We start from the raw sequence: 14,609 nt of genomic DNA, 5'->3' as shown, positions 1-14,609 counted from the left end.
ATTGGAGTATGTGGTTTGATAGTAACAACTTGTCGGTTTGTAAGTCCGACCGGCGGTTAGAATATGAAAATGATCAAGTAACAGACAATTTACCTTTATATATTTTTTAGTTTGAAGTCATATTTAATGTATTATATCCATAAACATTTTTATAATATTAAAATAGAATACCGAGTAATTATATGAATTTTTAAAAGAAGCCGATTAATTCTACAAAGTGTAAAAATAAAACCTTTTCATCATCATCATCATCATCATCATCATCATCATCGTACTCAGTATATCCCACCAATAGCAAAGCTATGGTAGGGTCTGAGGAGGGTAAGATGTAGACAGCCTTACCTCTACCCCATAAGGATAGAGAGGCTGCTTCCGGTGAGACCCCCGGCTCGATAGTAGTTTTGCATCAAGCCTTGGACATAAGGCACATAGCACTCAATCATCGGGACCGGCTGATCGGTGCATGTACCCTTGTCTTTCGGCTATCAACGCCACTACATGATGCCTGATTAACCGTCCGTCACTTTTAACGTTATTTTCACGAGATTAGTAAAATAACGTCAAAATTAGTGCAATTTCACTTTTGCCCACCAGAGGGTTCACACATATATACATCATATGTGCGCACCGCAAGCAGGGCTATAAAACCTTTTGACTGTTAAAAACGACAAGTCCAACCAACCATCCTACTCTGACCGTTCAGTATTATTTTCCGAAGTTGTAGTTAAAGCGATTTGGTTTGGAATATTTATCTACCCTTCTAACATGACAAATCAGAACGTAAACACTAAAAAAATAAAAAACATAAACAAAAATGAATTGAAAATAACATTTTGAACTTTTGACATGCATTTAGAAATTAAGACACTTATTTTTCTTATGCTCAAAGGAAATGCTTTTTTGATTTACAAGTTAGAATATGTGTAAAAATGTTAGCTCAAAAATGTCCCGTTAAAAATGCTAGAAGGAAATGCTTTCATATTGATAGTATTAAAAAAATATTTCTGCATGTGTAAAAATGTTATTACCAATCTTTTTTTTGAATTACTCAAAAGTTATATGACTAAAACTTCAATATATTTCCAAATACCGCACATTAAAACTTTTGGTTTTAACAATAAGCATTGTAGATATATAATCAACATTTCCCTCAAGCAAATTTCGTATTTAGCGATGAGCTTATACCGAATAATACCAATACCAAATATCGCCAAAAATAGATACCAGTATTAGCACCGGTAGCGAGGAAAAAAATCAGGAAAATATCGGAACCGAGCTAAACCGTACCGAACCCGAAACCACAAAAAATGAGTAGTGAATTGGCACCAAAAACACCCGGTTCAGTTTTGGTACCCGACATCCGTTGTCATTTGCTAATTCCTAAAATGTGGTATTCAACAATTTAAATGTGTATAAAATAGTATCAAATAACATATTTACCATATTCGGATAATAAGGCAAAAGTTCCAATACAATAATACCTTAACTTATAATAGGTACGCGAATTCCTTTTTTTACGAATCTATCCATGAAATCACATCCCAGCATCTCGGAATCATCAATACATACCCAATTAATCATCGATTCACCGAAAAAAACAGATTTGATCGTTAATCGATCAATTTTTTTACTTTTTTTCACAAAAGCCGTTTTTAAGCGTTTTATGAGCGTTTAATGTTTGGCTGAGCGTTTTAGTATTTTTGCCTTGTTTTTTGCCTTTGAACGTCTCGCATTCCTATCGTACGTTAAGGCATTACTGTACGACATCTCGACCCCTGATAATACTATATACTATACAATAAGAAAACTAAACCAACGGTGGAAAATGAATCTGAAGCAGAAGTGGTGTTTGTTGCCGGCAATATGAATAAAATGAAACCCAACGTGTGTGTATTAATTTTTATTTCATTTTCTTCATCAACACAATAATATTATTAATCCAAGGTGTGTGTTATATTCAACTTCTACTTCTACTTCTACTTCTACTTCTACTTCTACTCCTACCAGCTGGTTGTTACCCTTCACAATCTCCAAATTTCAAGCAATCTTCTTTCTTTATTTATTTACTTACTAAACAAACACTCAATTCAACTAAAACCCATTTCAATTCCCACGCTTTCTTACTCAAATCATTCAAAATCTTGCCTTTTGTCCACACGTGAGAATTTGGTGGGTGTTTGATTAATTATAATTTATATCTATAATATTATTATTATTTTTGTTTGCTTGTCATCCAGTAATTGCGTTGTTTAATCTTTGTTTAATTGTGGGTGTTGCTCATTGTTCAATAATAATGAGGTTTGGTTGTGTGGATTTCTTTTTTTAATCCATTTCTTTATTAAGTCGTCGTGTTTTGTTCTTTGTTCATATCCATCTTTTGTCCCACTTTTAGGAAGATTTCCTCGCACCTGCTTTGTTTCTGTCTTCATCTCTTGTTCTAATTTACACCCCTTCTTTCACATACACACACACAGTGGACTTACTTTTTGTAAAACTCGTCTGGTTTTTTATGCACAGTAAGTGTTCGACGATATGCCTGAATGAAATTTTCAAGATTTTTGTGTTTTGAAAGTTGCTGATTGTTGTTATTTTGGGTTTTTCTCATGCAATGTGTTTCTGGTTGTGATATTTAGAATAGTTAAAACCTAAATTAACAAGCTTGGTTCTGTTTTTTTTTAAATAATAATTTTGTATGCACGGTAAGTGTTTGATGATATGCCTGAGTGAAATTTTCAAGATTTTTTGTGTTTTGAAAGTTGTAGATTGTTATTAGTTTGTGTATTTCATGCCATGTGTTTCCAGTTTTGACATTTAGAATAGTTAAAACCTAAATTAAGAAGCTTTGTTTTGTTTTTCTGTTTTGGTTTTTATGCACGGTAAGTGTTCGATGATATGTCTATTTTAAAATTCTCAAGATTTTTGTGTTTTGAAAGCAACAGATTGTTATTAGTTTGTGTGTTTCATGCCATGTGTTTCCAGTTATGACGTTTAGACTAGTTAAAACCTAAATTAACAAAAAAATTTTATGTGTCTTGTTGAATTAGGTACCGTATCTGCTTTCACGAGGATTATCAGTATATCATCAGCCGGCCTATCTAAATCCAGTTGATAGTTACTGTTTGTTCAGGAATTAAGATGGCCACTTATTATTCCACTTCGAGTAATCATCAACGAGATGTATTTCCAAATTCTTATATTTCAAGCGACTCGTATCAAGAATCGGGCCATCCGGTTGATATGATGTATCAAAACCAATCATTAACCGACACCTCGTTCTTGGAGCTTTTATCCGGTAATATGCAACCAAACCCTCAAATTCTTTCACGGGTTGAAGACCGTGACAACTTAGACGAAGAACATAAATTGAATTATCAAGAATTGTCACTTAGTTTAGGAATGCAACTACCATCATCTTCCATGGATTTGCCTGCTTTCCAATACAATTATTTGGATTCTCAAACCAACAAAGTGGAAAACACTCAATACATATCATTCAATCTGGTTAATACTCCAAAAAATGGAGCTTTGACCAATGGTCAATGCTTGGTTTCCGACACCTATGATGGTTCATACGGGATTATCGGTAGAATCTTGGAATCAAAATATCTTAAACCGTCACAAGAACTACTCGAGGAAGTCGCTAATCTTCGTGACGCGTTGACTCAGCTAAAGATGAATAGGCATAATAATAATATGCATAACCTTCATGTTGATGAAAAAGATTCCAAATTTACCCCTCTTGAACTTTCGGCTTCCGAGAAACAAGATCTACAGAACAAGGTCGCGAAGTTATTTTCGTTGTTAGATGAGGTAAATATTGTATTTATTGAATATTACATTATGAATTATTGAATTATGACTGTTATATACTAATACGAAAATATGACTATTTGACATATAGGTAGACAGAAAATATAGAGAATATTGTCAACAATTGCAAGTGGTTGAATCAGCATTAGATGTGGTTTCGGGACGCGGGTCTGCAAGGCCATACACAGCACTCGCACAACAAACGATTTCCCGCCATTTTCGGTGCTTAAGGGACGCGATTAACAGTCAAGTTCAGCTGACTCTTCAAAGTCTAGGAGAACAAGATGATACACCAGACAGAGTTTTACCACGTTTAAGGAATGTTGAAAAACAGCTCAGACAACAACGAAACCTTCATCATTTTGGTGGGACACGCCATTCTTGGAGGCCGCAACGAGGGTTGCCGGAAGGCTCGGTTTCCATTCTTCGTGCTTGGCTTTTTGAACATTTTCTTAACCCGTACGTTCGTATAATTCTCGGTTTTATTGTTTTCTCATTTGATTTGTTATATTATTGTATTTTGTTGTTAAATTCTTAATATTTTACAGTTACCCGAAAGATTCAGAGAAAATCATGCTGGCGAAACAAACCGGTCTCACACGTGGTCAGGTAATTACATATTTTGGAATTATTAGGGATGAACGTTTGGTACCGAGCACCCATACCGAACCGGTACCGTACCAATTGATTCGGTACCCACTACGGTACGGACGCCATATAGAGACGAACATTTGTGATGAGTATCGGTATCGGTACTCATACCAAGCCGAACAGGTACCGATATATTCGGTACGGTATTCGGTATCGGTATTTTTGGTACCGTCTCATATCTATTTTGGATGATACTGAATTCTTGATTTACATATTATGAGTTTGATTTATGTTTCGATTTCGTATATGTTTTTGTTAGATTGCAAATTGGTTCATCAATGCGAGGGTGCGGTTATGGAAACCGATGATTGAAGATATGTATAAAGAAGAATTTGGTGATGCAGAAGGCAATTCACAAGAACATGCATTAAACAACAATTCATCTTCTTCGGAAGATAAAGATAAAGACTTGGGTCAAATGGGTGGACATACGGGTCAATCTAGCGACTCAAATCCTGATTTTTACAACCAGATGGAAGTTAGCAGGTTTGTGGAGCCTCAGTTGTTATCTGATTTTGTGGTATAACTATATAAAAGGTGCAATTTAGTTATAGTAAAGAAGTGTACACAACACACTTATTCTGATCTTTGTTTGAATTTGTGATGAAGCAGTTATGTATGCATGTATGTATGTATGTGTATAGGGATGTGTATATAGGTGGTGTTTTGTTTAGAACTTAATAGTATATATTTTCATCAAAGATCAGTCTAGTAAGGATATTATTATGACTTCATTGGATGAATAAAGTTATAAAACTTGTTATTTTGTTTAGAACATGTGTGACATTAAAGATTTAAAGGTCCAATTTTGATAGGCTAGCAGGCTACTTTGTGTCTTTTTTGGTAAAGGATTTGAATTGATATAGGCTGTTGCATTGTAGACAAGGGTAGGTGCATGTGACATTGCTAGATTTAGCTGTTTTTTAGCATGATTAGTTATACATAGAAATCTTGTAGACATTTATTCAGTTTGGAAGCTTATGAAAATGGCCATGAGGGGTCTGAAATGGAAAAGTTAATGACATTTATGACCTCTCCTGGAAAGATAGGTTCTTTATTTTCCCTAACAAGATCATCACTTTCTTGAAATTTGAACTGTTTTTTCAAGGCTTTCATATTATATTGGCAAACATAGTTTGATCAGAAGTTCAGGTCATTCAAATCATTGTATGATAGTGAGATTGATTCTGACCAAGATTGTCAACCTCATGAGACTGAAAATTATCCAAAAATATTAAAGATCAATTGTATGAAAAATCCTTATAAGTTTTAAACTTTAAAGGAGTAAACTCTGATTTTCGTCCTTGTGTTTTGTCTAAATATGTGATTTTTGTCCAATTGTTTCAAATTTATGATTTTCGTCCCTATGGTTTCATTTCATTTGCAATTAAACCCAATCCCGCTACCCTCGTTAAGTCTGGTCGTTAAACCCGTCAATGTGCCCCTTACGTGAGGGGTAGTTTTGTCCCAAATAAAAATCTGTTCTAATTTGTAAGCACCCTCACGTGAGGGGTTGGGGTGTATTTTGGGGAAAAAGAGGATAAAATTGTCTCTCACGTGAATGGCACGCTGATGGGTTTCTCGACTAGACTTAACGGGGTTAGTAGAGTCGGGTTTATTTGCTAGCGAAAGGAAACCACATGGATGAAAATCGCAAATTTGAAACTACTTGACTAAAACCGCATATTCGGACAAACCACATAGACGAAAACCGCAGTTCACTCGTTTAAAGTTTAAACATGTTTTCATGTGTTGAAAATCTGGCTAACGTGCCGATTTGACTTGTCAAAACACAATGTAGTAAATATATGTAGTAATTGGAGCAACTCTATATGTAGAGGTCAAAGACAAATGACCTATCTTTTTAGTGTTGTAGGTATTTCTTTATACTAAAATTTTGAAGGACAAAAACATTACATGAGGTTTTTTATATGAAGAATCCAAAACATGATGGGCTTAATAAATTGACAAAATTATACAGACTAATAATTTTTTGAGATAAAATTCATAAATAGATGCATGAAATAATTATGTGTTTTAGGTTAAAAGAAAGTAGAGAATTGAAAATTGATCAAATTGTTGGAAAATGTAGAGTGACGAAATCGGAGCCTTAAGTGAAGGAATTTGGGTATGATAGCTTGGCTAAATCGTTGTTCAGTTCGCGAGATGATCCAACTATCCAAGTATTCAACATGTCAAGTCCATTTTGTTTGTTGGTTTCGGGCCCATAACACCCTACCTAGCCCAAGTTTTATTTGCTTGAAGTTTGAGGGCTGAGCCTAGGAATGGCATTTTCAATAATGGTACCGGTACTGAATTCGGTACTAAGTTTTGAGTTTTTTTTATCGGCACGGTACCGGTACAGTTCGATATGGTGCCAGTATTTCCCGAATTTGCACGAAATACCGGTATCAAATATTTTCGATTTTTAAGATCAGTACCGATACCATCCCGAGCGTATTCTAACATATTAACATATTTAAGTTTGTCTACTGGATAGAGAGCCAATTTTTGGATGCTTTTGTCAATTTGACAAGGATATATTTATTTTACAATAGAAAATCGAAACTAAGTTAAACAGTAATATCTCAAAACATTGTTTTGAAAAAAAAAATTACAGTTTTAATTAAACATTCGAACTAATCCTGATCATGGGCCATAGATTATATATATACATACATACATACATATATATATATATATATATATATATATATATATATATTACATTACTTAATAACATAAATTATGCACCCCACACTACCTTATCCCATATATAGGCGTATAGCCATTAAATATTTAACGTCAAGAACGAAAAAACAAATAGCTGCTCAATTGTAATTTAATGAGGCAGATAGATAATAATGCTCATTATTTAATATGCATTTTCTTCGAACCATTTAAACATTTCCCTATTTGTTTGACACAAGGTGTCATTCACGTTACCTTTTAACTTCTAAAATGAAAACGTTATATTTTTACGATTTTCTTGTAAACCAAAGGAAAAAGTAATCTACCTATACTAATAAAAGAAAATAACGTATTATTTGGTCAATCTCTATTGATTGAATTGTTAATGTCATAAATTAAATTTTAAACATACTTAATATAAAAAAAAATTAATATAATAATTACGTGTCATAAATATATTTTCTTTAAAATTGAAATGTATAAGTTCATGTTTAAAGAGTACATTTATATTCAATTTTTTGAGACATCTTCATATTGAAGAAAACTATAATAATTTTTTTTAATATTTTTTTTACAAATATTCAGTCTTAAAAATCATAAACAAATTTTTCATTTTTTAAATTTATTATAAGACTATTGTGATAGTTGAACAACAATGTGTATAAGGACAACATGAAAGTTGTTCAAAAAGAAAAATCTGGTGTTTTTTTTCTATGGTCGGGTATGGAATGTTTAACATTTTCGTGAAAGACTTTAGCTACATCTTTCACATCGAAATGTCTCGTTGTTATAAATGCTGCTTCTAGTGGCATTGCTTCATTATCGTATACCAATGGTAGAACAACCTATTATCGATTTAAAACTCAAATATTTTTGATGATATAAAACGACTATATTTGTAATGCATTTTTTTACATAATATAAAGAGACTTAATTATCCTTTTTTTTGTATTAAATTATTCATTGTAACTTATATATTAATTTATCCCGTGTAATACACGGGTTTCTAAAGCTAGTCATACTAAGGGGGTGTTTGTTTTTTCTTCAAACATCTTCAAGGGAGCTAATGTCTGCAGGCGCGCAGACATTACCCTTGAAGACTGTTTGTTTTTTTTCTTAAAACAGATCTGAAGTTATCTTCTTTCATCTTAAAAGAAAAGCAAGGAAATCTTGCTTAAAACATCTTCACAAAAAAACCCTACTCTTCTCCCTTTGCAGCCACCCTCTCATCCACTGCTCCTACCACCGTCCGCCAACACCACCACCCACCGTACGCCGCCACCACCACCCCCGTACCCCGCCGCCACCGTCCACCACCATCCACCGCCACCACCACCGTCCACCACCCACCATCCATCACCACCACCGTCCACCACCCACCATCCATCACCACCACCGTCCGCCACCACCACCACCATCCATCACCGCCACCACCACCATCCATCACCCACCACCACCACCATCCATCACCGCCACCACCACCACCATCCATCACCGCCACCACCACCGTCCACCACCCACCATCCATCACCACCACCGTCCACCACCCACCATCCATCACCACCACCGTCCGCCACCACCACCACCATCCATCACCACCACCGTCCACCACCCACCATCCATCACCACCACCATCCATCACCGCCACCACCACCACCATCCATCACCGCCACCACCACCATCCATCACCCACCACCACCACCATCCATCACCACCACAGTCCACCACCAACCAAAACCATCCATCACCACCACCCATTGTCCACCACCACCATCCACCGCCACTACCCACCGTCCGCCGCCACTACCACCATCCACCACCACCACCTTCCACCACCCACCAAAACCAAATCGGCATGGAAAGCAAAGACTAAAAACTAGATGTAACTTGAATAAATGACTTCTATCTTGTGAGATAAGTTTGACAGTTATGCAGACAGTATCAGCTTATAAAAACAAACAGTCTTATATTTTCAGCTTGCAGATCTTCAGACCACATCTTCAGTTGCAGACATGAAAACAGATGAAATCAGCTTGCAGACAGTTTATGTCTGCAAAAACAAACAGCACCTAATACAAAAAGATAAATAAATCATATGCTAAGAATATATAACTTTAATTTGTAGTTTCTTTTGTAATGAAAGTAACTTTAATATGTCATTTTAGGATACAACTTTTAAATATCTATATATATTATTTAAATGTTATTCACTTTTACTTGTTACCGGACCAAATTTGATCAATTATAAATATAAAGAACTATGACATATTAAGATCCATCTTTTTATTGTGTAGCAGGTAAAACTAAAACCAAACCACTCTATAGAAACTTACAACACCTAATTTTCAATATTTTGTTAAAAAAACCGTAACGTTTTATTTTCGTCCTGTCTAAATCTCTTGTCTTGGTATAAGTACATAACACATTCTTACTGGTTTCATTCAACCTAACACAATTTCACTTTAAGCTTAGGTAAGATCTTGTATCGTATATGGCCCCGAAAACTCGTCATGGTTTCACCAAAAACACCTACTCATTGATCATTTCCAAAAGGGTATCATGATGTATGTATGTATGCATCTCACTCTTTAAAAGTTGTTCATGATCATGCAATTTTGTTCAAAAAAAAAAATTTGTAAACACTACTAGGGTCATCAATGGGTTCCTTTCTCTACACTACTTTTAAGTTAATGGTAATTTTGCTCTCGTCTTGCGGTATATGCTTTGGTTTTCCGGGATTTAACTTTGGAGGAGGCGGAGATGGGCCTTTTGGTGGCGGCCAAGGGTATTTTGGTCTTTCTCCGGAATTCTATAGTTTCACATGCCCTCAAGCTAATGACATTGTCATGTCTGTACTTGAGAGTGTCATTGCTGAAGAGCCAAGAATGGCTGCTTCTTTACTAAGGCTTCATTTTCATGACTGCTTTGTTCAGGTAATTATATTATCTTGTTTCATGATACATGCATGCATTAAGACTCACAAAAGATAAACAAATTCTTTTTAAAAAAAATGGCATATTACATCTATGATTAAAACATTAAATGAGGGTAGGGATTTTTAAGCTGACATGTGTTGCCAAATGTTTATAATTACAAACTGTCGATAAATAAACACATAAATGAAATTCGGATCCCGGATTAATGAAATTCGGGTATGACAGCTAGGCCAAACCATTTATGAAGTTTGTCACACTTTCCACTTATTGTGGGCCCTGAACTCCACTTGAAGCCCAAGTTATGTCCATTTTATGTTGGGCCCTTTTTGTCGTGTTTTTAGTGTCTAGTTGGTTAAAATAGGAGTCAGTAACTCTTGGATCAGCTCCATGTCAAATTAATTTCGTATGTTTGTTTATGTCTTAGGGATGTGATGCTTCTATCTTGTTGGATGATAGCGAAGAATTTGCAAGCGAAAAGAACTCGGGGCCTAATAGTAATTCAATTAGAGGATTTGAAGTGATCGACGCGATCAAATCCAAGCTAGAAGAAACATGCCCCGAGACCGTTTCTTGTGCTGACATTCTTGCACTTTCTGCTCGCGGTTCAACGATTCTAGTATGCATTCAAACCTCTTATCTTTCTATACTTCTAGGCGTTCTAAATAATACCAAACTAACCAAAACTTGCATGTAAATCGTCATAGAGCGGTGGACCAAACTGGGAACTACCATTAGGACGAAAGGACGCCACACAAGCAAGCCTCAGCGGCTCAAACAACAACCTTCCACCGCCAAACTCCACCATCGAAAACCTTATCACACTTTTTCGGAAGCAAGGCCTTGATGAAGCTGACTTGGTCTCACTTTCTGGTTAGTCAAAAACTAACATAATATACAAAAAAAATAATAATAATAAAAAAAAATATGTAAATCTAACATATAAAAATAATGAACTTTGTTTCAGGAGCTCATACCATAGGAATGGCAAGATGCACTTCATTTAAGCAAAGGCTATACAATCAAGATGGCAACAATCAACCAGATTCAACTCTAGAGGTTACATACTACAACGGGTTAAAAACCGTTTGTCCACAATTTGGTGGAGATAACAACATTTCTCCTCTAGATTTTGCATCACCTGCAAGATTTGATAATACATATTTTCAACTTATTATGTTGGGAAAAGGACTTCTAACTTCTGATCAAGTGCTTCTGTCTGGAAATGTTGAGGAAACTATGTATCTAGTGAAAGCGTTCGCGGAGGATGATGCTCTTTTTTTCGACCAGTTTGCTAGATCAATGGTTAAAATGGGAAACATTAATCCCCTCACTGGTTATGACGGTGAAATTAGGAAGAATTGTCGAATGGTTAATTAAGTATAAGTAGACAGTTTCTTAAGTTAATGCATGTAAGGTTTCTAGTGAATGGTTAAGTTGCTACATTTATATGTTCTGTTTAAAACGGGTCGGATATACGGTTCGTTTAAATCATGAGTGTGATCAATGGCGCATCGAACTTTAATCATCTCCTAAAAGTACAATATTATGAAACATATTCAAGAAATTAGTGTAGATTATTTTAACAAATATTTTTTGAAATTTCTATGATTATCCCCAAATATTACATTTAGCTCTTATCTTAGGCTCTAGCACCCTTTTTGCTTTACTTCAACTGAATGACATAACTAAGAACATGTTTTCCTTGTACATTTGATTTGATTTGATTTAATTTAAAGTTAGTACCTTTTGCATATTGGAAATTAAGGGTTTGCATGTGATGTATGGGCAGGCTAGGTAAGCATATTCCTTTAAAAGTATTTGTAGTCAAAGATGCAAAATAATACAATAGAAAATTTCAACCATGAAACATCCCACTGCTCCTTCACATGTATGTGATTATATAATCATATATAAAATCTTAAACTTGGAAAGTGGGAATCCATTTCGATTTACAATAAATAATAAATATCTTACTTAAATCATAATTTATGGTGAATCTAAAGTGCTTGAATTCAGTTTAAAATAATTAATTAACATCTAATGTCAAAGTTAAAATATCTTTAAGTTGACCCGACTTGTTATGTAACCATCACTAGGCTAAGGGGCTGTTTGATTCATTCAGATCTGAATGACTCAGATCTGAATGAGCACCTGTCCCATTCAGCATCAACAACATGTCTGAATGAATCAGCCTAATTTTAATCATTCAGATATTTTCTGTTTGAATCAAATAGTCAAAAGTTTGAATGAATCAGATGTTTACATCTGAATGGTTTCATTCAGACGTAAACAAACAGCCCCTAAGCCTTGTGTTTACCATCAATAAGATTTGTCAATTCATGCATCACCATATACATAATCATCAGAGGTCCAGCGTGCATTGAAGCGAGAGGTCCAGAGTGCATTGAAGCGAAGAACTTAATATCCCGGTCAACGGAACATTTTCACATGGTCTCTTCTTGCGACGAATCTTTGCTTTTTATATTGATGAATTCGTAGACGCCTATTAATAATCATCCGAACACATGGTTATGTTATATTCCTTGGTACAAATTTTACAAGTCTTAAAAACTTTTAAAAGCAACACAAATTATCTCAATCATCCATTAATTCTAAACATACAATGCATTCAAACACTACATCAATACTTATCAATATATGAACCATTCAAATCACCATATTATGTCACTAACAAAAGAAGCCAATCAACAAAGATAATAAAAATTAATTAGTTTTATTCCAATATGATGACATCCACATAACTTTACAACATCATAATTAAGAAAAAGACATAATAATACTTAACAAGAAAAAAACAAAATCAAGGCATACAATCCTTGATTTTAACATACAAACAGCCAACTTAAACCACCATCATTAACCAAACCTAAAAGTACAACCAATCAAAGCACAACATAACCTAATATTGTAACATCTCAGAAGCAGCATACACCAAGTTCCAAGGATTATCAAACTCAAAGAGCCCAGTTGCATCATTGGTGCAATGAGTGGTTGTACAATTATTACTCATGAGATTAACAATTTGATTAAGGTAATCCAACCTCTGGCTAAGCTCAACCATCTGAGCTCTAAGAACCGAGTTCTCCGCTTCCAGTTTAAAAAACTGCGGTGTGGTGACGTTAATAGCCACCAGAATCTGTATATTATTTTTCTTCATCTGGTTGATTTGATCAGTCAAATCATCCAGATGCTTTTGTTTCCTCATCCTTGATTTCCGTGCTGATTCGCGGTTAGATTGCATCCTTTTCCGCTTCTTCTGATCCATCAAATCCGATTCGGATGCCGAGTTTTGCATATGAGACGAACTACCACTTGACGTAGCCATACCAAATATATATATATATTTTTTTATGTATCGTTCTGTCTGGTTTCTTACTAGATAGTTTTTTATAATATAGCTGACGTTGTAAAAGAAAGTTAATTTAAGAATTTAGGAGTTATAAGACAAACCGAAATGAAGCGAATGAAGGTAACTAGTTCATGAGAAGACGTAGAACCAGTAGAGAAAGACGACGGATAGAGATTGGACGAGATGGGTTCGGCGACGAAGGGACGAGTTAATGGTAAGGCCGGACCGGAGGATTTCGCTGAGAACAGGAGACATTAAACTCTTAATAATAATATGGAAACATGCATAACCGATACGGAGTATGAAATTGAAGTTAAATGAATGGCTGATTTAATTTGATGAATATGACAATGGAATGGAAGAGGTTTTAGAGGGAAGGAAGAGGGGTGAATAAATAGATGGGAATGGAATTAAAATAATGGGAAAAGTTGGGGGAAAAGGAAAAGGAAAAGCGAGTGATGAATGAGTGGTTTGTTTACACAACAAAACAAGAGACGACTGGTGGTGCTACAAAAACCAATCAATCCTTTTGTTTTTGTTTTGGAATGAAAAACCAATCAAGTATATGAGATTAAATTAGGATGATGAACGCGTAGTTTCTGATTAAATTGATCTAGAAGCAACTCAAGTTTAGTAGTGTTGGATCTTGGATGTTAACAATAACAATTATAACATCATAATTTATTTTTATAGTCTTCCTTCATTTTTATCTATGTACTTACTTTATTATTTTTTTTTAACTCGTTGCAAAACTTGATCAAAAACGTAAGGATGATTCAAAATTTTCGGACAAAAACGGGTAAATTTACATTACATATAAAAAATTTACATACGAGAAAATATAAATTTACACTACTCTCGGGACTAAAGGAAGTTTCACCACTTTTCACAGCAAAATATAGAGAGTTGAATATAAACGGTTAAATATAAAGATTCTAACGTAGTGATGCTTTGTTTTATTCTCTACATTATATAGAAACTATGAATATAAAGATCACAATGTGAATGCTCTAAGGATATCTGTAGTGGTTTCATTGTGGAATAATTGGGTCTTGAGAAAGGTAAGAATATTGGATTGGAGCTTGAGTTGGAGAGAATACCGGTAATGACATTGTTGGTCAAGAGAAACATTGTTGTTGGTTAAACTTTGT

At 34.8% G+C, this 14,609-nt stretch overlaps 2 protein-coding genes and 1 pseudogene across 4 annotated transcripts; 2 read left to right on the top strand and 1 right to left on the bottom strand.

The window, feature by feature from the left end:
- The first annotated feature begins 1,986 nt into the window (after positions 1-1,986).
- Positions 1,987-5,010, top strand: LOC143537775 (BEL1-like homeodomain protein 11). Of its 3 annotated transcripts, none has more exons than XM_077031472.1 (5): positions 1,987-2,169; positions 3,045-3,810; positions 3,902-4,269; positions 4,359-4,419; positions 4,721-5,010. In XM_077031472.1, exons 2-5 carry the CDS (start codon positions 3,136-3,138, stop codon positions 4,985-4,987), a joined length of 1,371 nt encoding a protein of 456 aa, XP_076887587.1. In that variant the 5' UTR covers positions 1,987-2,169; positions 3,045-3,135; the 3' UTR covers positions 4,988-5,010. The 3 variants fall into 3 exon arrangements, with proteins under 3 accessions (XP_076887587.1, XP_076887588.1, XP_076887586.1); XM_077031473.1 differs by lacking the exon at positions 1,987-2,169 and adding an exon at positions 2,236-2,298; XM_077031471.1 differs by lacking the exon at positions 1,987-2,169 and adding an exon at positions 2,358-2,516.
- A 4,520-nt stretch (positions 5,011-9,530) lies between these two features.
- Positions 9,531-11,658, top strand: LOC143537776 (peroxidase 9-like). The gene is made up of 4 exons (XM_077031474.1): positions 9,531-10,085; positions 10,513-10,704; positions 10,793-10,958; positions 11,053-11,658. The coding sequence occupies exons 1-4, from the start codon at positions 9,810-9,812 to the stop codon at positions 11,463-11,465; spliced, it is 1,047 nt and encodes a 348-aa protein (XP_076887589.1). The 5' UTR covers positions 9,531-9,809; the 3' UTR covers positions 11,466-11,658.
- Positions 11,659-13,008: 1,350 nt separating this feature from the next.
- LOC143537789 (bZIP transcription factor 44 pseudogene) lies at positions 13,009-13,434 on the bottom strand (annotated as a pseudogene).
- Positions 13,435-14,609: the final 1,175 nt, after the last annotated feature.

The sequence above is a fragment of the Bidens hawaiensis genome, unplaced genomic scaffold (genome assembly GCF_021521415.1).
Source record: "Bidens hawaiensis isolate Kalapana, Puna unplaced genomic scaffold, B.hawaiensis_p1.1 tig00011343_1, whole genome shotgun sequence".
Lineage (NCBI taxonomy): Eukaryota > Viridiplantae > Streptophyta > Magnoliopsida > Asterales > Asteraceae > Bidens > Bidens hawaiensis.
This window is presented reverse-complemented; position numbering and strand designations above follow the sequence as displayed.